The sequence below is a fragment of the Astatotilapia calliptera genome, chromosome 9 (genome assembly GCF_964374335.1).
Source record: "Astatotilapia calliptera chromosome 9, fAstCal68.1, whole genome shotgun sequence".
Taxonomy (NCBI): domain Eukaryota; kingdom Metazoa; phylum Chordata; class Actinopteri; order Cichliformes; family Cichlidae; genus Astatotilapia; species Astatotilapia calliptera.
Window position 1 is genome coordinate 16,105,739 of NC_137430.1, and position 25,218 is coordinate 16,130,956.

A 25,218-nucleotide genomic window follows, 5' to 3' on the forward strand; every position below is an offset into this window, starting at 1 on the left:
TGCTTAAAAATTGATCATTCAAATGTCTTATAGGGAGCTTCACACACTGATCCAGACCGGAGACTCTGAGCCTTCTTTAACGGCTTGGAAAATCACACATCAGGACATTTGTTAAAGTTTGACAATTTGTTAAAAACGCAGTTTTGAGCTCAAGACATGTTTCTGCTCCAGGAAATGACAGATTTGTCTTGACCCCAGCTGTAAAACATAGTTAAGTAGGGTGGATCTTCATCGCGCTGCAGAGCAGTTACACAGCACAATCACTCCCAATTAACTATATTTGGATTTCTTTAATTTTTTAATTTTTAAAAACGCTTTAGTTATAAAAGAAAATATGTGATGGTTAAAACACTAGTTAATTTTGGAGATACATACAGGGGTGGCAGTCTGCATGACCCGAGACACACTGGAATTTCACCCCAGGCGTACAACATTATTTTTCAAAAGCATAATTGTCCTCTACCACACTAAAGCAAATTGCCGTTGTTCCTGGATTTATCCACTCTGGAGTATATTTTTTCAAGGGTCCGGGATGATAAAAAGAAGTGAAGACAGAGGACCCTTTTCAAGTTTTTCTGTTTTCCCTCTGACCCAGGCTACATGCGCTGCAATACTGTGGGCTCTGCAATCTACAAAACTCTCTCTCTCTCTCTGTATCTCTTTCAAACACAAGCCTTCATTCAAACTGCATGTGCTTCCCTCTCTACCTTCTGTGAGAGTCTCTGTCTCTCCTCCCTCTGGGCCCCTGGCCAGACGCTTCTTTTCATTTTCCTCAGTGAGAGTAATGAATCACACATGCACACAGACTTTTGCATTTACACACTCACACAAACTCCCCTCTACTTAAGACAGTCAATCCCAGCTTTTACCCCCACCAGGTCACCACTCCAGTCCCTCGCTCTCTTCTTTTTCAAGTCCTTTTTTCTGTCGTAACCCTTTTCGTCCCTGGCACCTCCCTCCAGACACTCAAAAGCAAAGAGAAACGGCTGCCAAAGTAAACAGGCTGCATGCATACAAACACACGCACACACACACACCTTGCACGTTTACGCTCACATGACCCTTACTAGCCGACAAACAGAACTTCATGCTTATGTAGCCGCAGACACGTGTTCTCCACGTCTGTGTGCTTAATGTTATGGTAAGGAAATATCAATGTTCATTAAGGCTGCTTAATGATTATTTTCATTACTGGTTAGTGCAGCTCAATGAAGTAATAGGTCAATCAAGTGAAAATAAATCTGCCACTATTTCAATAATGAATCAACTGTCAATATTCCAAAAATAGTCTGTTTCCAAATATAGGGGGGAAAATATACAATACTTGTTTGCTGGTTTAATATCTGAATATTTCACCTTTTGCACAAAGAAATTTTACTGACGCTAAAGAAAATCTAATCAATAAAGAAAAACCACTGGCCTATTAATTCATACTATGTTTATATTTAAGTTTCACTTAAAATTAAAGTGGAGAACATTTACAATACTCACATCTGAAATTGTGTAAACGGCAGAAATGACTTCATATTGAATTATACATTTAATTTAATTACAAATTAAACACATTTCCAATTGGAAACATTTAACTTTACACAACAGCATAGCACACACACACACACACACACACACACACACACACACACACACACACACACACACACCTGAAACAACTTACAAAATTAAATATGGTATAAAATCTTTTCCTTTCTTAATTACAAAAAGAAAACAGTTGTTGTTGGGGTTTTTTTTTTGTTTTTTTTGTTTTTTTTTTTTAGAGTTTGCAATCAAAATGTTCATTTTCATGAATTATATATAAGGTTTGCTGAACACACTGAACCTGCCTGGTAGCCTGTCCGTAGTTTCTAAAAAACACAAACCAAAAAACCGCTGCACTCACTTCTAAAAACGTGCTGATGTTAATAACTTGACATGCATGATTTGCACCCATTAAAAATAGGTGCTTATAAAGTGAGGTAAACAGATTTAGGTCTCTGGATCACATACACACATGGACACACGCATGAACGAATGCGCGCACACACACACGCGGCCCCCTGTCAGTCAGCCTGATTAGTGAGCTGACCTGCGGGTCAGCCTGGATCTGGCTCTGATGACTGCTGACCGGCAGCAGGAACTGCTTCCTCCTCTGCACTCTTTATTCGCCTCTTTTCTCTTGCTTCTCGTCTCTTTGACCAACCAGATGTCTTGCATCAGGAAACGGCTACTCTTGATTACTAAAGTCTCTCGTAACTCCCTCATCAGCTCCTCTGCGCTGAACAGACAACACAAACGGACTTTCTCTCTACCTCTGGAGCTCCTGCCGGCTCCAGGAGGAGCATTTCCTCAAAAAGAGCCTATTTTTTTTTCTTTCATACTGATTAAAGTTTATCAGAAAACAAAAAAAAAAAGAGAAAATAGAGGAAAACCTATGCCATTTAACTAGAACTGAGTGGGAGGGGCTTAAGAATATCACTGACCCTTGACCTTTTTTGCGGGATCAAGGGGGCATTGACCTATCAATTATCTCCGTGTCCTTGTCGCTCTCTCTCTCATGCACACATTTTATTTTTTCCACATGCGCACAAACAAACATGCACTGCTGCATGAAGTGTTGCCGCTGTACCTGCCGGTGAGGCTTCGGACTGTGCGATGAGCGCCGCCATGGTCGAGTTGGGGTTCAGCCTGTTGCCAAACATGTGGGGGGGGGCCAGGTTGAAGACAGAGCCTGGGAGAGCGCTCACCTGTGGACGGAGACAAACAAACAGTGACACATGAGACACAAGAAGCCACATTTTCTCTCTGATTTGACTCTTTATAATATAATGACTAAACCAGCAGTTTTCAGATAACCGCATGATTGTTCTTTTCCACTGAACCATCTGAGAAGTCATGCTTGGAAAAAGGCAGGCAACTTCAAAAAAAGAAAAAAAGTGCCAACTGACGGCATGAAAGGCAAAATTTAAGCTGGCAAGACCGATTCCCTCTTGATCATAATCTCACAAATTTTGCAAGAATCCAGCTGTAAACTTTTAGAGTGAGAAAGAAAGTTTCCCACATTACAATCACGTGGTGATTCAGGTTTTAACGGTCTGAGTGTCCCAAGAAACGCGTTTTAAAACGTTGAATAATAAATGAATAAACCTGGGACACATCAGATTGAATTTATTAAAACAAAAATGGCTAAAAATAGTCTTTAATTTTTGGCTCATGGTGACAATTTTTAGCTTTTATGATAAAAATACATTATTGTTGGTGTACACACACACACACACTTTTGATTTTTCTAAACAATTACAATATTTTTAAAATCTAACGTATAAAATGTGATAGGATAGCAAGAAACAGCTGTTCTGGGCTCAAATAGACTTGAAATATACAAAAAAATAAATAAATAAAATAATGATAAAAATGTACACTGGTGTACACACACACACACACACACACACACACACACACACACACCTCTAAATTTCAAATATGGAAACCTGCATATTTTTGCTGGTGTTACTATATAAATTACCAGAATTATTATCATTTTATTTTTATATTTTGTTCTTTAAGCATTATACATAAAAATAAACAAAAACCAGGAAGTGTTTCTTTATTATCAAGTGGAACAGTTATAGTAACAGGTTAAGAGTGCATGTGTCTGCAATGCATCTTAATGTGGACTGACGGAAATCTACCACTTATAAAAAATAAATACATTAAAAAATTAAAACACACACCCACAAGTATATTATAAATCCACAGCTCATTATTCTGTTAGGCACACACAGACACACACACACACACACACAGGGCTCAGAGCGCCTCGGCACCCCGACAATACGCTGACATGCTGACAAAGTGTTTCTGATGCATAGAGTTTAATCCAATTAAGGCATTTCCCAAATAAGGACTGTGGAGTGAAGGGTGGGGTCGACAGAGAGCGAGGACAGCGAGGGTGGAGCATGAGCAGGAGGATCAGGTCCATCTAGAAGGACAAAATGGCTGACCATTTTGATTGCACAAAAACTAGTGTTTTGAGGAGTAAATGAGGGAAAAAAAAGGAGAATTTAAAATCCATCGTTGGAAACAAGGTTGTAGTTTCTCGTCCAGCTTACGTGTGGAAAAATTGTGAAGGCCAGACATCGTTACTTAACTAAAACAGCTTAAACTGACAGTTTGGGTAAGTTTGCTTTACTACACTTTCTCCGCTTTGTTTCCAATCAGAAAACTCTTTGAGTAAAATTGTTTGATTTTGAGCTGAAATAAATACGCCATAAAGACCAGTTACATGAAGGCTAAAAACACAGAGACTTTAGAGAGTCTGTAAAACTCCTGTGTGTTTCTGTATTCTGTCCCACTGCTTTAGGGGTGATTAGGATATATTTGTTTAAATTTCTGGAGAGGTTCAGAGGAATAAAACAAAAAAAGCCTGAAAGCCATGATCTCATATCAGAAATTTATGCACACAGTAGGTGTAAATACAGAAAATCATCCCGCAAATTCCAATTCCTATTAAAGGTTAATTTCCAAAAATGGAACCTGTTCCCTCTGACTATTTCATCCTCCTCTGAAATGACTTCAGATTTCTTTCTACACCCACCCCGTCCTCCTCCCAGTGCCATAATCCTGCCCCCTTTCCCATCAACATTCATTTTTCATTTACATTCATTTTTCATTAAAGTCTCTCTCGCACTCCCTTTCTCTGTCCTGGGCTGATAGCCAATAACAGTAGGCCAAGAGTCTGCTAGCGCACTGAAAATAGCAAATGGTCTCTGTCATTCACCCAGTCTCTCTCTCTCTCTCTCTCTCTCTCTCTCTCTCTCTCTCTCTCTCTCTCTCTCTCTCTCTCTCTCTCTCTCTCTCTCTCTCTCTCTCTCTCTCTCTCTCTCTCTCTCTCTCTCTCTCTCTCTCTCTCTCTCTCTCTCTCTCTCTCTCTCTCTCTCTCTCTCTCTCTCTCTCTCTCTCTCTCTCTCTCTCTCTCTCTCACACACACACACACACACACACACACACACAGGAAAGCCTGTTGTTGGCATCCTTCTATAGTTGTGTAATTACTCCCAATTCGATTTAAAGTGTGTGTGTGTGTGTGTGTGTGTGTGTGTGTGTGTGTGTGCGCTCACTTGTCTGCTGCCCAAAGGCCTGCATCACACTTTACAAACTAACACACATGTTTAAAACAATTTGAAAAGAACTGTGGGGGGAAAAAAGAAACCGTCTCTATTAAGTCGCCCCCATGCTTCCTTTCTGCAGCCCTCGTCTCATTTCTCTCTCTCGCTCTCACAGACACACAAACTCGCACACAGCCGCAACCCAAGCTCCTCTATACATGCAGAAAACAGGCGTGATATCCTGTGCTTCCCTGGGCCTCCCGTCCTCTAGAATATGTGCTGAACAGAGAAGGAGCAGGGTGAGATGAAGGCCGAGCCAGCGAATCCAAAGCGAGAGCGCTAACCCCCCTAAACACACAGTCGCTGCAACCCCTCCCCTCCCACCATCTATCTTTCCATCCCTACTGTGGTGCTTGTCAGATGTCATTACATCACAGGACACTAGAGAAGGGGGGGAAGAGAAATGGACGGGGACGGAGAGAAGGAAGGTCGAGGGTGAGAGAAAGTGTGTGTGTGTGTGTGTGTGAGAGAAAGAAAGCGAAAGAGAGGTGGTAAGTGGACATGGGCGAAAGATGGGGCTGGGTGGACAGAGACAGAATGCAGACTTTGGGGACGTTTTGAAAGGACGGACACTGGGGTCAGTGATTGAAGAAGAGCTGCACCCTTCTAGGAGATAGGTGCTTTGAAAGGGGCCAAGTTGATCACGTTGGATGCAACAACCTTAAAACTGGATATCAGGGTTATATGAGCCAGCAGTGCACAGTGAAAATGAAGAAAAGCCTAAATATTGAGAAAGGTGTTGGATAATTCATTCAAAGTGCTTAACTGCTGCTTTTATATATGAGGTTTAAATGGAAATACATTTAAAAAATTAACATTTTTATTTCCATTCCATTATTCCCCCCCACAAAAAAAAGACAAATCCTTAAATGTTTCACGATGGGACTGATTTCCTTTAATTACGCAGCCTTGATTTCTCTCCACTTTCGCACATAATGTATTGTGAATGAGTGCTTTCCCAGCTTGGCCCAGAAGCCCCCCCACCCCCGTCACCATTCTCCCCATTGAGTGACATGATAAAAATCATAAACGTGCAGGCATATTATAACAACACAGAGCCTTGGTGGGTTTGTCTAGCATTTCATTATAGAGGAACTTGAATGTGTACTCGCTTTCAAAAAGAAAAGGGGAAAAAAGATGAATTATCAATGTTCCCTCTGTGTCACAAAAACAGATTTCTATCAGTTTCATTAATAAAAATAACTCGAGTATTTTCTCACAGACCTCGCTCGCTAGACGTAGGAAAAACTAATTAGGCTGTAGTTGAAATGTTAAGAAGACTTATTTTTGTGCTCTGAATGAGCTACAGCGACCCTCTACAGGTGCAGCCTCACCATTGGCTACAGAATAACTGAGCTGAGAAAACACAATGCGCACAAGGTCGGGAAACACACATTTCACACACAATTAACGTGCGGAGGATTAACAATAGTGCTGAGAGATTTGGTGCGGAAGACGTTTAATTAGTGTGCTTTGGTTTATTTGTATTCCCACAGTTTATCTGCACTTCAGCTCAAAGATGCCAAAGATGTGGATGAATGGGCAGATGTAGAGGGTGCTGAATAGACTGTGTGTGCGTGTGTGTGTGAGAGAGACAGTGTGCGTCATGGTGGCTTTGATGAGCGTGTATTTCCATATACGTGAGTGTAGAAAGGTTGTAGCGCAGACTCACGTGTGTTGATGCCGTGCTGTTTAGCGGCGCTGTGGCAGTGAATGGAGAGGGAGGGGCTAGAGAAGGTGTGGGCTGCTGTTGCTGTGACAACTCCGAGTTGGCTCCGCCCATGGTGACGGCTCCCGTCCCCGATGAGGACCCATCGGCAACAGAGAAAACACCTGGGGAGAAATAAGCTGTTTATTAAGATGATTAAACAAAGAGTTTAGCAAAAGTAGAGGAGATCTACATTTCTGTGCCCTGCTGCCGTGTATGATGATTCGCTGTCACATCGTCATGGGTTACATGAATGTGGGCTTTTAGCGTCTAGTCTAAAAGTCTGAATAACAGACCGCTTTAAAATTTTACACCAGCCTTGATTTTTGGTACATACAATTTCTTTTGGTTTACACACTGTATGCAGACTATGCAGTTATTTTATACAAGTCAATTTTGACTTAGAAAGCATCATTAAATTTTTAACAGTTGATTTTTCTCAGAATAATTATTCATTGTTTTACCGCCATTATCTTGTTTTCATAATAGCCACGCACTTGCGCAGTAAGTGTAAATATATTTCTTGTTACCCCGACTTCGTTTGACCCTTTTTAATAAAACAACAACAACAACAACAACAACAACAAAGAAAAAAAAATACAGGGCGAATGAATGGGGGGGGGGGGGGGGGGGGGGGAATCACCAGAGAAACAGAAATAAGGAAATTAAAGTTTCAACAAACTGCAGATCTGTTAGAAATTTAATGTGTCATTAATAAACTCAACAAATGTAATGAACAGTTCAGTATGCAGGCTTGTATGCAGTAAGATAGTTTAGTGTCTTTATAGTCATAAAAAAACCTGAACTGCAATAATTACAGAAACACACACACACACACACACACACACACACACACACACACCTTAAAATCAAATATTTAAGGACTGAGATGAGGGATAAGAGACGAAACAAAGTTCTTCCCTTTTGTGCTCTTTGTCTTGCAAACAAAACACACCAATTTTACCCATATGCATATTAAAAATAACAATTATATATTATAGTTAAAATATAAACTGCTGTAATTCACCCACGCATACATATTCCTGTATTTTAACACATCCTCAAAAAACACTGCGCTCTCTTATCTTCCTGCTCGCTCTCTTTCCTCCCCTCACACACCCTTGTGCTCGTCCACTAACTAGGGATAAACCCTGCCCCTGCCCCCCTTTGACCCCATCAGAGGAGGGGGGGAGAGAGAGGGGCCCCTCAGGCCCACAAAAGCCTGAATGGCTCAGGGCAGCACGCATTCACTGGGGGAACAAGAGATCTTTGTGCCAGGAGGGGAGGGGTGGAGGGGTGGAGGGAGGGAGAGGGAGAGAGATAGCACACTACATGGGCCTACATACTATTTATAACACTTTGTAATATGCACCAGAAAAATTGATACCCAAAGCAGGGCTGCTGAGACTCAGGGGGCATGAGCTCCTGCAAGATTTTTTAGCAGCTGGATTAGAGGCCAAACCAACAATTCATCAGAGTTTAGCTAATGCCATTGATGAAATGGGTTACACACAAAGGGATGGTGCAAAAACAGTGCAGGAAACAGGAGGAGGGGGGGAAAGGTTCATTTTAATTCAAATTGCCATTATAATATAATAATACAGAGGGTAATTTAAATGTCCCAAAATTGAATGTCATTTATGTGTCACAGTGCGTGTATGCAATATTTGATCCTCACTTAAAAAAAAAAAAAAAAAAAAAAAGGGTTTAATTTATTTTCCTGAATTAGATCACCAAACTAAACCCAAGTTTTTCCCCAAACTCATACAATTTTAATGAAAATATTCCCGCAAATTTAACAAGTACACTAAATTCATGTACACTGAATTACTCGTGCACACCAATTATATTTTCAACATCTACAATTATTATAATTCCTAAACTCTTTCTTTCTTTTTGCTCCAAATTTATTGATTCACAGGAATTAGCCAAAAAGTAGATTACAAGATCGACCAGAGGTTTAACATTTCTCGGGCTGAGCTGACAATTAAATAAATAAATAATCTGAAAAACGTGTATTAGGGCCATTCAAAACAAAGCTGCTGTTCATCACGAGGACTTGCTAACCTTAACCTGTATTTTTGCTCCCTTTAAGATTTAATTACTGCTTTTCGTGGCAAGATTCTTTCAAAAGAAGACAAAGAACAAAAAAGTATATATATTTATATTTCTTTACACACAAACAAACCTGAGCTTGTAAAACTTATAACCTATTTGTATGATCAATACTGTTAAGCCCCTGAAGCACAACAGCCTCCATCGCCCAGCTTTCCTGTTCCTTTTCCCTTCCTGCTCACTACGCCTGTAAGCTTGAAAAACATCCACCTTGATTAGTTCGAGCCGATATTATCTCACGAAGAAATCTGTGTCGTCTATATGCAGAATATAAAAAAAGATGACATTAAATTAAACAAAGTGCATGCCATCACATTCTGTTATTTAACGTCTGATTCAGTGTCTTTTCTCCTGGAGCCTTGCAGCTTGTTTTCCCAAAGACTGCAGACAGTTACTTCATCAGAGTTTAAACGTGGAGATGTTTATGTAAAGACAAACGTCTCAGCAACAGAAAGCCTTTTGTTTTTCTGACAATTTTCTACCACCAAAGATAAACAGACATGCATTTAGAGCCAAATCACGGACAGCAACTGTAACACGCACAACGAGTGTGTGCATCAGAAAATGTACGTGGGTTTGTGGTAGACTGATAAAGGCGTGTCGGTTTCAGAGTCAACAACGGCAAACTAAATTTAACAGTTTCCACAATAAGTATAAGAAGAGGCATATTCAGGTCTCTAAACTACTATTTTTTTTTAAACACTAGAAACTCATTTGCTACAGTTTGTTTACAGTTTAGTGAAAAACCTGGAAATATTCTGATTTACATTAAAAATATATATTATTTTTTAAATGTCCCTTTTTATAATAAATTCTCTGTTTCTTGTGACGTGGCACAATATCACACAATATCCCCCCAAAAAAGTACTAATTACAAACCAATCTCCATTTACTGATTTTTTACATTTATTTATCTATTTTTCCAGTATTGCCTTAAAATACTGACATTTGTGAATCTTTAAATAATTTCTTCTGATGTTACTTTATTTATTACACACCTGCAAACTTTAATAATAGACATGCTCATATTTTAACATTAAGCTTAATTTGTTATTTAAATTAAATCCTGCTCACAGAGTATTTCCTTGCTTTCACAACCTCTCACATGTGCTCTGCAGAGGTGACACCAAGCTGCTGATAATTGAGGAAATTCATTTTTAAAAAAAAAAGTGTTAGGGGTAAAAATAATCTCATAAATTAGCTAATAAATATAAGAATAAATGATATCTTTTGTTTTCTTGTCTGCTTTTCTTCTCTTTAAACACATACATAGTCACCAGTGTGAATAAATTTTGCTTCCCCCAGCGTCTCTCCTCCCCCACACACCAAAACTACTGCGAGCTTGTCCGTCCCATCGGTGACCCCGCTGCCATCAAACATTAACCCAGCCAAAATCTCACCCCCTGCTTCTCCCCACCCAACACCACATATTTATCAGGCTAACTATCTATCCATCAGCACGGTGGAGTCAGCAGACAGGACAGAGGAGGGGGAGATAAACACCAAGATCCTCCCCATTACTGCCCTGCATTAACCCCTGGCTAAATATTTACAGTAGGAAGAAGAACACATGATTTAATTTCTCACAGTCGCATACGTATGATGCACAGTCATACATAACCACCACTGTTTGCCCTATCTTCTCTCGCCAGCTGAAGCCCGAAATGCCCCCAACTGCTCAAGGAAAAAGAACCAGAAAGTAAAATGGATGTGGAATCACAAACAAGCTCAACCACCCCTGCTGCAAAAAATTAAATTCAGAAAGCAAACAGAACCAGTCCTCTGACTCACCCGCTCATGACCAAAACAACTCAAATATAAAGTAAACCCACCTTTGAATGCAGAACAGAAGATGAGTATTTGTGAAGACTGTAGTTTTAACACACTTAAGCTTTGAATGGTTACGATTTTAGTTTGATTCAGGCAGAGAGCTGCAAGAATACAACATTCCCATTAAAAGTACGACTCCTACACACACAATGCAAATCAAGACCGCCAACCATCCAATGCCTAGCAACACATTTCTGATCAGAATCTCATCATTTTTCACATTTTACAAATTGCTCTGTTGCAAACAACATAATTACTCCTGAATCTTCGCTTTCTGTGAACGCTGCAGTCCAATCCATCTGGTGCTGAGCTGCAATGTCCAATACTCATCACAGCTACAAGTTTTAAAGCTACAGGTCAAGAACAGATGTAGGGCTAATCAATCACTCGAAACGATCACTTCTAGGGAAAAAGGACAATTTAGAAAAGCTTAAATCAAAAATATCCTAAATATGAGATAAAGACTCACAGAAGTCAGCCTAGTGATCAGCAACGGATTTGAGCTTAATCAGTGGATTCATCCGTAGCATGAATTTAAATAACCATGTCCACTTTCTTTGCGTGCACGTGTATGGGTGTCAACACTAAGAGCTCCAGGTGCACACAGCATCAACAGGTGAGTGTTGGTTCTGTATGCAGAAGGCAGGTAGGTGCGAGCAGCTGAGAGCAGGAGGGAGAAACAAAAGGGTGATGATTCTGGAAGAAAAGGGAGATGTGGGATGTGCGGGCTGTGCTGAGCCATTTCCATCAGGGAAACTCCAAAGCATAAAGACAGTTGCCAAGCAACTGAAAACACACGATGAGAAGGTAAAAAACAACAACAACAACAACAAAAAAAGAAGGCATACAGACCACTTCCACGTGTGTGCAGGAACACACAGACCCACACTCTTACACACAAACATGGAGGTGTCACCGGCTCTGGCCATTTCTGATTGTCAATATTTAAAATATGCTGCCCAGGTGTGTTACATTCAGCAGCTGGAAAACCTGCTGCAACAATGCCTCACACAAACTACTTTCCTTTTGATCATTGTAATGAAACTGGAGAGCACAATGGGGTCTTACAAGTCACAACTACCCCATAGATCTTGAATGAAACCAGCACGGTTCCTCATTTCAGTTGCCGAAATTGATTTCATTATTCGCTCAGCTACAGCGAAACTATAAAGCTAATTCTGTCATGAGAACTGACAGACGGGCTTCAAGTCTCCGAAACTCTAAAAGGGGTTGTGAAACGTTGCTGTGCGTCACATTTCTCAGTCGTCCTTACCTGACCCAGTGGTTGTAGAGCTGCTGTTGCTTTGCAGACTCCCATTCCTGAGGAGTGACGGCGACTTTTGAATCCCACCGCTCACGCCCATGACCCCCAGCCCCCTCTCTCCACCTCCTGATCCTCCTCCTACCCCAACCCCTAATCCACTGCTGGAAACTAAGCATGGGCGACCTGAGAGCGTTGAGGACGAAGAGGAGGAAGGCGAGGCGGTGGAGGAGGAGGTGGTGTTGGCGGTGGAGGTGGTGGGGAGAGTTAGGGAGGGTGCGGGCTCAGAAGGCTTCACGTCTGTGGTAAAGCAAGGTCCAAATCTGTTTCGCCAGTTGCCCTTCTTTTTCTTCTTTACCCCATCTTCCCCTCCTCCTGCGGCTGCTCCGCTGATCCCCAGTCCTGAGCTCGAGGGCTGAGGCCGTTTGTAGCCAGTGGACCCAACGAGGCTTGTTGTCTCACTCACTGTGTGACTGTGGGAATTCTCATACAGCTTTCCACCCACTGCAATGATGAGAAAGAACAGTGTTTCCCATTGGTTAATGTGATTGTTACATATTTTTAATAGTTAAACAAAAATTATATTGTTGTGTTTTTTTTTTAAAGAAAAAGAAGTGTGGCACCTGCTGAAGCTGTGGTTGCAGACATAAGAGAACCAAAGAGAGTTGTAGTTCCCTCTGAAGCTCCACCCTCTGAGCCTGGCTTCACAAGGCAGCTGCTGAAAGACGGTGGGGAGGAGAAGGTACTTCCACCACCGGGACGCAACGATGAATCTGTGAAACTTAGGAAGTCTGAGGAGGAAGCGGCAGAGGGGGTCTTGCTGGCACTGGTCAACAGGAGGCCTGGGTGGATGAAAGACGGGTGGGACAGGAATGAACAAAGAGAGGAGAGGCATGACACATCAGAGCTGTACAAGTTTCCAGAACACACTCCTTTCGATCATCTTGAGAGCGACAGAAACAAGATAACAAAAATAGACATTTTATCAGTTCAAATGCTCTCTATCTGCTCTACAGTCAGCCCTTCCTCGTCAAGCAGCCCTCCCTTGCATCAGTTTCTTGAAAGCGCACACAATGCACAATTTCTCTGCTAGACAAAAACACACAACTGACAAGGGCTTCAAGGCTGTAACAGCGCAAAACACAGGAGCACACAGGAGTGAACAATGACTCCTTTCACGTCATGACCTCCCCACATGTTCCGTCGGCCTGTGTTTGTGTGCGCGGGGCTGTTCTCAGACGGGGCCCCAGATTACAGAGCCGAGACAAAACAGTCTTATCACGGCGAGAGACAAAAGTCTGGTGCCCGACTGATATCCAGTCAATGACACAGCACACACGGACCCATAAAACCAGAGAATCAAAAGTTCATTCAGGTTTTAAATAACGCTTTGCAATTTTAATGCATTTGCAGTTTTTCTTGTGGGTGTGCAGGGTAAAAATACCAGAAGAGCCATCGTTGCATTCTCACTTTTCTAACTGCCATGTGTGTGTGGGGGGAGAGAAATATTGAGATCCATTTGCAACCATCAATTCACCTTGATGGAAAGGCCCAGTTGAAGCTGAGGCAGATGTAGAGGAAGTTGCCATGGTGACCACAGCAGAGGGGAGGGGTTTCCCTGAGGAGGTGAGAGACTTGCGGCCGCCCCTCGGTCCCACCGTGTGACCTCCACCGCTGTTCTTCTTGTTCTTCACCTCAGTCGCAGCCTTGACGCTGTCTGCAGCCAAGGCGTCCTTGGAACTGCTGCCAGAGTGAGCAGACGACACTTCCTGAAAGTTGGCGTTGGTAAAACGTGCTGCGCTGTCATCTAATCGCTTCTGCGAAGACGCTTGCAGAGAGGAGACACCTCCCCCTGAATTGCCACTGTTATAGGTCTGTAAGAAGGTTAAAAAAATAAATAAATGAATAGGGAGGGAGGGAGAGAGAATGATGGGAGAAAAAAAAAAAAGGATATTGGGAGAAAAAGGGAGGACAAGAAAATCAAAACAGCGGAACAGGAAGGGAAATTATCAAAAACACGGCCAAATGAAAAAGATGAGTGAAAAATACATCAAGGCCACAGGATGTTTTAGGGATATAAGAGTTTAACAAAGATAAATCAAGGTAAGCCACTCTGACTCTAATATTTAATCACATGTTACTAATCACCAAAACAAAGGAGGGGTGGCTCTCACCTTCTCTGGGACCATGATGTTCGGAAGGATGAGGGAGGGGGACATGTCCATGGAGGTTTTCTTGTGTTTCGGTTTGTGCCGGTCTCGCTCCTTATGTTTCTGATTGAAATTGGAGGGGAGGGAAGAGAAAACAGATGAGTGAAGGCTTTCAGCACGTGAGTGAATGGAGGAAAGAAATAAGGACAAAGCCAGAAAAAAGAACCTTAGTTCTTTGGATATTTGAAACACTAGGAAAAGACTAAAAATGGCAAGAAGAAAAAAAAAAAAAAAAGATTATGGGGACATTTTAGACCATTGTTTAAAAGTGCTTGGCGGAAAAGCTAATGTATGAGATGGGATGTAAGCACCTAAGTGGAGGAGACCGAGTCGGCGTGCATGTGTGTTCAGTGAAGAGAGGCAGAGAAAGAAGCCGCAGTGCATTTCAAAGACTCAATCTGAGATGAAAGCCTGGCGATCCACAAAAAACAAAGAGAGTGATGGAAGAGAGATAAAAGGGGACCAGGAGGCAACAACAATTTAGCATGCTGCGGTAAAGAGCTGAGCATTGCGCTCGTGCTGATGCGTGCAAGGTCTTGTCGCTTCACCCAATCATATCCTTTTTCTTGGGCCATCACAGCTCAATTTACACCCTCACAAACCTGCGCACACACCGCCACCCCTCTCTCGCACCCTTGAGGTGGTGGCTGGGTGCCAGTGCATTTACACCTCACATGCACGCCCCGCGCCCTGACACTTTTCTGTACGTGCGTACTAGCAGACGTAGCCTCACGTGCGTGCACTCGCGCACACGCACACTCTTGGAGGTATATGGTGAAAATACGCAGCGATCCTGAGAGACGACGTGGGACTCGACATGCTCGGGATGTTCGATGTCACAACAACACCGAAACACCATAATCGGCCCCTCCCCCTTCTCTTCCCCACCCGGGGTTTCGCTGAGGACTGATTGCGAGACGGATTGTGACAGTTTAGCCAGACTTCCTCTGCGAGTGGCAGTTAACAGACATCACCAGCCGAATCAGTAGATTGCAGCTCCAGTGCGACATCTCCGCACGCCAGCTTCCGTTAATGCTAACCGTTAATGAGGTTAGGACTTCTGCTGGTTTCTGTATTTCAGAGGATGTGTTGAAGCTTAAAACAGGTTCCAGTCCTGACTATTTTCATTAACTCCCTAACTTCTATTAGTTGGAGTAGTTAAAAACAGATTCAACTACATTTTCAGTATCACATGTCACAGCTTTTTACCAAGGCTTTATATCTTCAGACATAAGATCACCTCTGAATTTTTCATTTGAGTTTTGTAACTTGAAATGCTCTTTTGAGAAACACAGTTTTTTAAAAACTGCTCTTTTGGCCAAACACTGTTTATGGGGTTTAGTAATATTTAATAATAATAATTAATAATTCCAGTCTCATTTCCATAATGGCCCCTCATTTGGGCTTATATTTACAGGAAACAAATTAACCACCATTTATTAATCAATAAGTCAGCTATATTTTATCACAACTGATGCTGGTTCATTGGCCATTTTTCCAGTTATCAACCAGCTGTTTGCAACTACCCTGAAGAAATGTGCTTTAGCTCTCACACTGGCTATAAAGAGTGCGAAAACAAACAGAAATACAGGGTAGAGGTAGCGATTTAAAACAGACAACAAATGATCCACGCTGCTTCTGCCGCAACACAAAGATGTTACGATTATGGCAAGAGGGAGAGTGACGGAGAGAAAGAGGTCAATTCTTTGGGATTCCCTTTTTGTTTTTCATTAACATTCCAGAGGTAGGTGTTGATGGACAGAGCCTGAGCCGAGAGGGTCGGATAACACACACTCTCTCTCACACACACACACACACACACACACACACACACACACACAGAGCACTGGGCGTGGGAAACACAACAAATGCACAATGTTACCCTGACACACTCTTATCAATCAGGTCAATTGATTATACAGGCAGAGACAAAGCCTTTCAGCATGTTCTGTCCCCTCTTTCTCTAACGCTGACCGCTGGCAGCCTGATCATTTGACATGTCCGAGAGGGCTTTGAGACTGTGTGGGGTAAATATGAGTGGTGGCGGGTAATGATGAGTGCATCTATTTATCAACAAACCCCTGAACAATGAACAATTCAGCAGTGGGCAGAAATCCTCTCCGTCTATGTCGAATGCTGATCACGTGCCCCCGAAGAGAGAGATTCACTTTTAAAGACACTTTTCCTTCTGTCTCTTCACAGTTTGCAGAATACAAGCACAGAAACCTCCATTCCCTTGTTCGCTACATCTATGTGTATTGAAATTCAGACTCTATTATTAATATGTATCAATTCATCTGACTTCATTTCACATACATTTTTCATTTCTTCAAATTACTTCTGTTTTCCAATCAACAGTCTGTAATTATTCAACATTTAATCATGTTAAATTTGATTATCTACACTACAGTTTTAAATAAAAAGCTCACTACCCAATTTGTTTCAGTACAGCTACGTTAAAACAAACAGCCCTATGAGGCGCACACATTTTGGCACTTTTCGTTGCTGTAACTCGCATAACAAGTATTAATGCATTAATTAATTATTTAAAATGTAACATGTTATCGTTTTATTTAATATAGAAAATGCCGGTACCAATTATGGGAAGAGAAACTATTGTCTGCTAATAATTTGATGTAGTTTCATATTTTATGGCTTCACAATTCAGCACAACAGCCTCAGGAGGACATCGTCTGGGGGGGGGTTGGGGGCAAACGGGGAGGGAGCAGGGGGTGAGGAGAGGCGAGAGAAGACGGGCAGAAAGAGAGGAACAGGAAGTACAGGGGAAAATAATCCGGCCTGGCCTAGCAGGAATTCCCCTGTGCAGTTTCCTGCAGGATTTCTGACCAGCCATTGTGTGTGTATGGATGTGTGTGTTTCCTGCGGGCCTTTTCTATGCGGCCAGCGTGGGGGATCTTGGCTGACTGCAGGGTCTAGCATGAGGTGGGTATACATCTGAGCCTCCAAACCACATAACAAAGGCATGTGAACGCACACACACACACTCACAAATCTGAGCATACTGATCTCTGACCCAGGAATGGGGATGGTGTGTTTATGTGCGCATGTGTGCAAGAGAGCAAGGAGGGGGGATACTCTAATGCTAATAAGGCAGTATTAACAAAAGCCAGGGCAGTAAGACCGAGTAGTACGTGGCCAAACACACACACACAAAATGTGCCATACAATTCTAATTCTGATGCCACAAATTTCTACAAGTTAACACAATTAAAATAGATTCTCTTTTCCCCCCTCTGTATTAAAAAAAAAACAAAAAAATAAAACAAAACACAACAACAGGAGGAAAATTCAAAGCATCAAAAAGCGCTTGCAGCACACCGTCACTAACATAATCTACCGAGCTGATTTTCTCTAACATGCATTCATTAATTCTCCGGTATGCATTCTTGAAACACTTACGGGGGTTTCAAGATTAAACACAATGACGTATATTTAAATAAATTCTTTCCTTTTCTGCTTTTACCTTCAGAGAAAAATAACTTTTGGATTGGCACTTATATTTCCACAGCTCCACAGCTCATTTACTTTTCTGTTGATACAGACTTTAAATATGAACCAGTTTAAGTTAATAGTTATAATTGGACACTGAAATCATTTTTTCCACATCTAAAAAGTCCAAAGTTCACAGTCTTTGATGCAGAAACTAAATGTGTGCGCTTCAGGCTCTCCCGGCAATGAAAACTGCTTTAGGATATAAAATTATTGTTATTCTGGAACAATATCTGCTCTTCATCTGTGCAGTGGTGTTAGATAACCCCGATTAAAAACGTGAAACAATCAACTGGCTGAAGCACCTTTAAACTCCTTTCATTCATGTCAGATAGTGATTCTGTGGTGAGCTGACAGGCTGAGATGGCCTTGCCTAAAGTATTTTCAGTCATGCACACATAAACACAACAGCTTTAAGTGTCTGAGTATGTTAAGCATTTGTTCTTGTTTGTTTTATCCAATGAGTCCTTCACCAACACCGACACCATCGAGCAGCAGGAGTCGTTGTTTTGATAAATCACTGCGGACTGCTAAACTCTTCCCAGTGATAAGCACAATCAAAGATGCGAGGATAAATCCACAGTTAAAGCACTATCATAACAGGACATGGATCTGGAGAGTTTAGAGGGAATGATAATAAAATCTATACAACTTTAAAAAGGGCAGATAAACTGTTTATTGAATATTTAAGTAAATTTTATTGTGCTATTAAACTGTAAATATTTAAATATCTTACTGACAGTTTTTTGTTTCAACTGCAGACAAACACGCCAAGTTCATTTCTTCAACAACAACAAACAAACAAAAAGTAAAATTGATGACTTGACACTGACTGAAAAATCCAGATTTCACACAGCCTGTGATTACATGTTCAACTAACAGCCGTGAGTTATTAAGTCACACTAATCTCACATTCATTAAAGTTGTTATCACTGGTAGGCACAGAGGAGCTCAGCCACCCCAGCTGCCTGATCTCTGAAATACAATTTCATCACTCAATAGGACATCAGCTTCAACTAATTTGGTGATTTTAAAAGACATGCTTAGAGAAATAGTAGAAAACAGTGATGAGTTTTTAGATATGACAAAAAAAAAAGAGAAATACATTTTACAGTCAAGCTCAGACGCTATTAAAAAAAATCAAATCCATGAGTTTTTCTTCAGAGAAGCACTGATTAAAAATGAAGAAAAAATACCAAGTCCATTCCTTTCAAGGCCATCAGTCATCCATTTCAATGGAAAATGTAGCTAGGGTTTTAATCATTTTCATCATGTAGTAATACAAACATAATAGTACAACAGACTTAATTTTGAGCTCAAATTTGGTATGTTGGAGCTTTTAGAGAAAAGGGGAGATAATGGGGTTATTTTAAAAACACTACCTGCACAGCTGTGTACTTAGCTGTATGTGTATTAGGCTCTTTGAAAATATATAAATAAACAGCTATTAAAAAAACAAAAAAAACAACAGTGTGTAGGGGATAGCACCCCCATACCAGTGGTATTTAAAAAACAAAAAACATTGGTTTTTCTTCCTTTTAGAAATATATTAAAGGGAAAACAAAACATTTTCTGATTTTATTACACCAACTTTTATGTAAAAAACAAACCTATAGGACAGCCAATCCGACAGATCAATATGCAACACGACTACACTGACCCTCCACAAAGCTTCGTCTCATTTGCCTTCTGCTTGTCCACAAATTGCTCTGCAAACTCATACGCGTTAAAAGCACGTAATATGAGCGAGGCCTTTTTATTTTCTGGGACATCTGGATAGAAATAGCTAAAAATAAATGAATAAAACTACATTTCAAGTTTTTCGTAAATGCAATTCTCCAACATTCATTTTAACTGCTGCTCAAAGTTTATACTGTGTATCTGCCTGTACCTCCACAGTGTGAGCATGTAACAATGAGCGCGTATGTTTCTGATGGAGCCACAATCGTGGGTGGGAGGCATAGAGAGGGTAAGATCTTAAGGCTGTCTTACCTTCTTGTCCGTGTCTGGGGGTCTATCCATACACTGAGTGGAAGAGTCACTTAAGCTTTGAGACCTACTACCCCGGCCCCTGCTCCTTCGCTAAAAGGTAAAGAGGAACTCCAAGTTACTGGATGAAGTCCACAGACAGAAGGCCAAAAGAAGGCCCCAAAAAAACCTCTTATATTGAAAAATAAAATAAATATAATAAACTGAAAAGGATAAATAAATTCTGACTGAACTCAGGGACAAGTCAAAATTCAAAGATCATTAAAAAAACATTAATGAGCATTGCATATAAAATATAAAAATGGCAGTTATAGGAGCAAGCTTAGTGACAGAGGCAAAAAAAAGCAAAACAAAACCCCCAAAAAGGCCAATACGGCCAAAAATAAATAAATTTCAAAAATTACATTTAAGGCCATTAATTTCACGGTAACAGATAACAAAGTCAAGCAAGTGTAGGAAATTACTACTCCATAGTAGGAAAACAATTGGTTTTTCTTAGTGGGCAATAGTAAAGATCTTAACTACAAGTAAAGTTGTATTTATGTTGATTTCAAGCTTCTTTGCCTGAACTAGTATTAAAGTGACTTCCTGGTACATATTTGGAGTCTTGCTATTAATCTCAGCCTCGGCCAGATTGCTGTCGCTGCCCTCAAATAACAGCCACACCACTCAAAGACAGATCTTTAACCAGGAACTGTGCTGCCTTAGGCATTATATGTTAAACTGACACTCAGAAGCAACTATTGAACCTTCTTCTCTTCTACAATACAAGGCTCGACCCTAAAGCAGAATTGAGAGCTCATCATTTCCTTCACCAAATTACTTCTGCAATAATCTTTTCTGACTAAAACCCGGGTTCAAGGCTAGTAACAGTAAAAGTTTTGCAGCGACCATCACCCGTGTGCCAGAAATGCCCAACCGTGCATTTACAATCCTCAAATACAGAAAGAAATAAATTCACACAACCTGAAGTAAATGTCTCTTTAATCAAGACTAAAGCTGGATAATCCAAGTTTCCAATTAAATTTAGATACTCAGCGATTCAACTGAAAATATGTAGCTAACATGGTGTAAATATCCATCAAGCGCCATTTTATGAAATCCATTCAGCTTTCTCCATCAATGTTTCTCTCTCATACATTCCTGTCATCCATACAGTGCCAGGTTAATGACATTATGCCCCACCATCCAAAGTAATTTATAAGCGATCAATGTAACAGCATGAGTCTTTCCATCGGCATTTGTTAACACTGCAAAATGTGTGTGCACGTGTGTTTGCGTTGACACCACAAAGCCTGCCTTCTCGTTCCATCCCACCATTGTTCCACAAATCATAATAGTTCATTCCTGTTTTTCACATTTGCTTTTCTCCCCCCAGCTGATGCAGAGGTGTGCATGCAAAACTGGTGGCACCACGAGTAATCTCTGGATACACATCCACCGAGTATCCAGATGTTACATTTTTGTCTTCATATGCCCTTTCATAGCTCTTTTGTGTCACTAAATTCTGCTTGATGGTGACATGTAGCTGGCCAGTGTGTAGAGGCCCGCCTTCGTGTGATTTTCTGTGTAACAGGCCAATAATATCTATCGGGATTTTATTTTTCCATTTTTAATGCAGCTTTTTTCTTGGCATAGCCCAACCCACAGCCAATGAAGCTGCTGTTGAGTCTGTTTACAAAGTAGAATGTTTATTAGGCCAAACACACTAAAATATGTCAATTCTGATATAGTCAGAAACAAATGTTGCTATGCCAACCAAACCCAGACAGGTTAGACTACCTCTCCTAGATAAGCTACTGTTTTGGTTGTTCGGCTTTGACATGCAAACTGCCGACTGTATGTAAAATTTGTATTGACATCACAACAACGAAGACTTTTGATACAGTGTTAATCAGTTTAGTGTCAACTCCAAGGAAATGGTAACATTTAAAAAGCCAGCAATAGAGTTCAACAGGCTCAGCGAGCTAAAAAATGTAAAAACATCTTTTTCCCCACTAGTACTACGTTTCACCAACTACTAAAAATAAAGCATCTGTCCTGAAAGGCCACAAGGGTAGCTCCTTACTAAAAGTAACACTGACAATTGCTTGCCTTGTGAAAATGGGGCTAGGCAGTCTTTGGTCACAATCAAGGCTGTAGTTAGTGTTGATGAAGCGCAGATGAACATGTTTACTGAGACGTTGGATGTCTACAACACTGAGTGAACTGCTTTCATGTGTTTTTATTATACCTGTCTCTTTTCCTATATCTTGTCTTTGACATATGCTCTCTGTGAAATAATGAAAGATAATAATTAAAACACTAAAACTAACACTGAAACTAACAAAAACTAAACTGAAATGAGAAGATGCCCTCTGGAAACGAACTGAAACTACACTGAATTGAAAACAAGAAGTCATATTACACAATTAATATAGCAACGACTATCCCCGTTTGACCCTACAGTAAAATACAGGCTCAAAGGGCCCCAGCAACTGCAAAGCCAGTCCACTGTAGCCAGTGCTTCCTTTGGACAAACAGATGAGGAAGTGGAGGGTGCGATGGGAGAACGGATAACGCTAGATGGAGTGAGACAGATAGAGGGGAAGGAAAAGGTGAAAAAAGAAGAAAGCTGTGAGACTGAGGGAAGAGTCTTTGAAAGTTGCAGGAAGCTGGCTAAAGGGAGGGGGGCAACTTGAAAGTTTGGAAAAGAAAAAAGGAGGAGAAAGATGTGACAAAAAAAGCATTAAGGAGAAGGACACAGTTATGAGAGGGGAGATGGGGATAGAAGAAAAATAGCAAAGAAAAGATTATGTACAATTCACAAAAGTAGAGATAAAAGAACGGCATTTCTCACTGTGCTGAAAGTAAACCAGTAATTGTGTGATGTGTGTGTTATGTCTACATGCTTATCACCAATCGTAGTTAGTGGAACGGAAAACACATTCTCATCCACATTGTTAAAACAGACACAATAGGCAAGTTATCTCTGGAAAATGACAAAAATCTGAGAGTACACTTACCAATTTGCTGTGATGGTATTTGCAATATCCACAGTATTTGACATTGTCTGCATCTGATCCCTGTTCCTCACATAACAATCCTGCAAACTGGGCACTGTGGTGGAGAGTAGTGGGGGGAAATTCAGACAGTCGACAAAAAAAATTATGATTTGTACACGAAGAAGAGGAATACTGGTTTGGACAAGATGAAGAAATATTTATTAAAATAAGAGAAGAAGAAAAAGAGGAAAATAAAAGGTCTACTTCCTTTTTCTAAAACAGGGCTACTGTCATTTCTGTTACATCACCCAGAGATACTGAAACAACTTTCATCGTGATTGTGCCTCATTGCACAAACTTTGAATAACGTTTTCAAAGTGTTTGAATAACGACTCAGATTGTAGCAGTGCATAATTACTTGGAGAAAACAATGCAGATTCAGTGCAGTACTACACTAATAATTGTGAGTAACTAGAAACTTATCCAAATACACACAAGCTTGACATCCCAGAGCTACATTACCAGCAGCACAATATGAAATTAGCTCATTTTGAGATGTGGAGTTCTGGAGTTTAGAAACTCCCGCTGCATGTTTTGCAGGACGTAATCCAATTTATTAGCTAGTTAGCATCCCATTAAGGAACAGTATGGATGCAAAACCCAGCTGCTATCACTTCTTCAACTTCTTAACCCAACCTCATTTCCTGGACTTGTGACAGCAAAGACCCTGCTGGAAACTGAGGATGTGTAGCCTCTCCTGGAAATTACCACAGAGGCTAGCTGTTGGATGATTTCTATGAGTAGCATTGGTGGCAATGCTACACAGCTGCTCCAATGTAAATGTGAAATATCCATTAGAATATGCACTCTGTAAGAACAGAACTACTTCTTCCTTTCATTTTGGACTGATAGGCAAGTTAAGTGCTTTAGTAAGTCCCTACTGCCTCTTGAAAAACAAAGTGGTATTACCAAAGAGTACTACTGCTAGCCGGTTAGCATTAGAGCCCAACATATCGATACATCGGCCAATACTAGCTGTTTGCAGATATAGTGGTATTGGCATTTATAATGGTCGATAAATGCGCTCAGCTCTTAAACTAATGTAAGACAAGCAATCATAGCAAACTACCATTAAAGGTCATGTTGGCAATATTAACATTTAAAGTTACTCAATATATATTTTCTTGCATGCTATTTTTTTTTTTTTTGCCCAGTGCTGTCAGCATTAAAAGCTAGAGGTCTTAAAAGCGAGTGAACAGCTGAAGAAACAAAGTGTGTCTTTGTCAAGTGAGGTTAATGCGATGCGAGTCTCACCATGTGACATGGAAGGCCTGTCTGCAGCCATGTTTGTTGCAGGTCATACAGGCTCCAGTGGCTGCTTTACTCTCTCTCCCCTGGTCCTCACAGATATAACATGTCTGTACACGCAAACATACAGTTAGGGAAACCCATTTCAATTTAAACACATAAGCCATTTTCACACATGTACTTCAGATGATTGGACATTAAATGGACTTTCCATTGCCAGAGCGACAGCAGAAGGTCTATGTAATTATTCAGAGATTTCACAGGGACTGATCTGGGCCATGTGAAGTGCCTCCTGCACGATCTACCCAGGCGCTCCACCTCACTTAAGGGAATATTTCCAGTAGTGAGAAAACGTATGACACACACAATTCCCTGTTGGGTGCTACAAATGAGAAACGGCAACTTCAGACAACGCATGGACTCGGTTCTCCCGACATTATCCCAACCAGAGTGCACGTGTGAAAACGGCTGGACTTAATTACTCACAGTATGACATTATACATCTGTTTTTGTAAAGTCTAAGAGCATAGATACATTTGTTACCTTATTGTAGCGCTCATGTGGCACAGACTGGAGTACTATGGGCTCCATAGTTGACACATTAGCAAACTCCACCTCAGGTATGTAAAGGGCACAAACCACATGGGCCCAGCCTGTAAAGATACACAAAGAAGACTTATCAGACCCTCTACGTCTACCAGATATAGGTTCAAAGGTCATTTGTGGTAACATTTCACAGTTTACAAGTAGAAATGTTAACCGCCTGCAAAAGTCCTCAAAAGTAATAAAATGTGAGCGAAGTTCATTTTGTCAGTTTCAAGTTTTCCCAATATAGTAAAGCTTTACGTGGGAAGTGGACACAGTAAACCCAGAGGACAAACACTATTTCATCTGATGGTCAATCACAAAATTGACTTTTCTTTTATTTGTTTTTTAATGGTTGAAACTAAAAGCCCAAACCAACACAGCCACTGTGGGCCCTTCCCAATCACCATGCTGAATCTAGAGGTGGGAATACCCCATGATATGATGTTACACTACAATACTTTACTTACAATGTGACAGTATTTCAATTATTACCATTTTGTGCTATGCTTAGTATTGCAATCATTTATCACCTGTTTTAAACAGCAAATTATGT

At 40.9% G+C, this 25,218-nt stretch overlaps 1 protein-coding gene across 4 annotated transcripts in view; it reads right to left on the reverse strand.

Annotated features, from left to right (window-relative positions):
* Positions 1–25,218, reverse strand: part of mllt10 (MLLT10 histone lysine methyltransferase DOT1L cofactor) — a 50,767-nt gene that overhangs the window by 9,344 nt on the left and 16,205 nt on the right. For 3 of the 4 annotated variants that reach the window (XM_080306456.1, XM_026179398.2, XM_080306457.1), the window contains exons 4-13: positions 24,621–24,730; positions 24,084–24,187; positions 22,791–22,884; positions 19,789–19,878; positions 14,251–14,349; positions 13,614–13,950; positions 12,700–12,918; positions 12,089–12,580; positions 6,835–6,995; positions 2,624–2,741 (exon numbers count right to left, since the gene is read on the reverse strand). In XM_080306456.1, coding sequence (XP_080162582.1) covers positions 2,624–2,741; positions 6,835–6,995; positions 12,089–12,580; positions 12,700–12,918; positions 13,614–13,950; positions 14,251–14,349; positions 19,789–19,878; positions 22,791–22,884; positions 24,084–24,187; positions 24,621–24,730 — 1,824 coding nt within the window. The remainder of the gene's footprint in view (positions 1–2,623; positions 2,742–6,834; positions 6,996–12,088; positions 12,581–12,699; positions 12,919–13,613; positions 13,951–14,250; positions 14,350–19,788; positions 19,879–22,790; positions 22,885–24,083; positions 24,188–24,620; positions 24,731–25,218) is intronic. The other variant, XM_080306458.1, reaches the window with a different exon arrangement.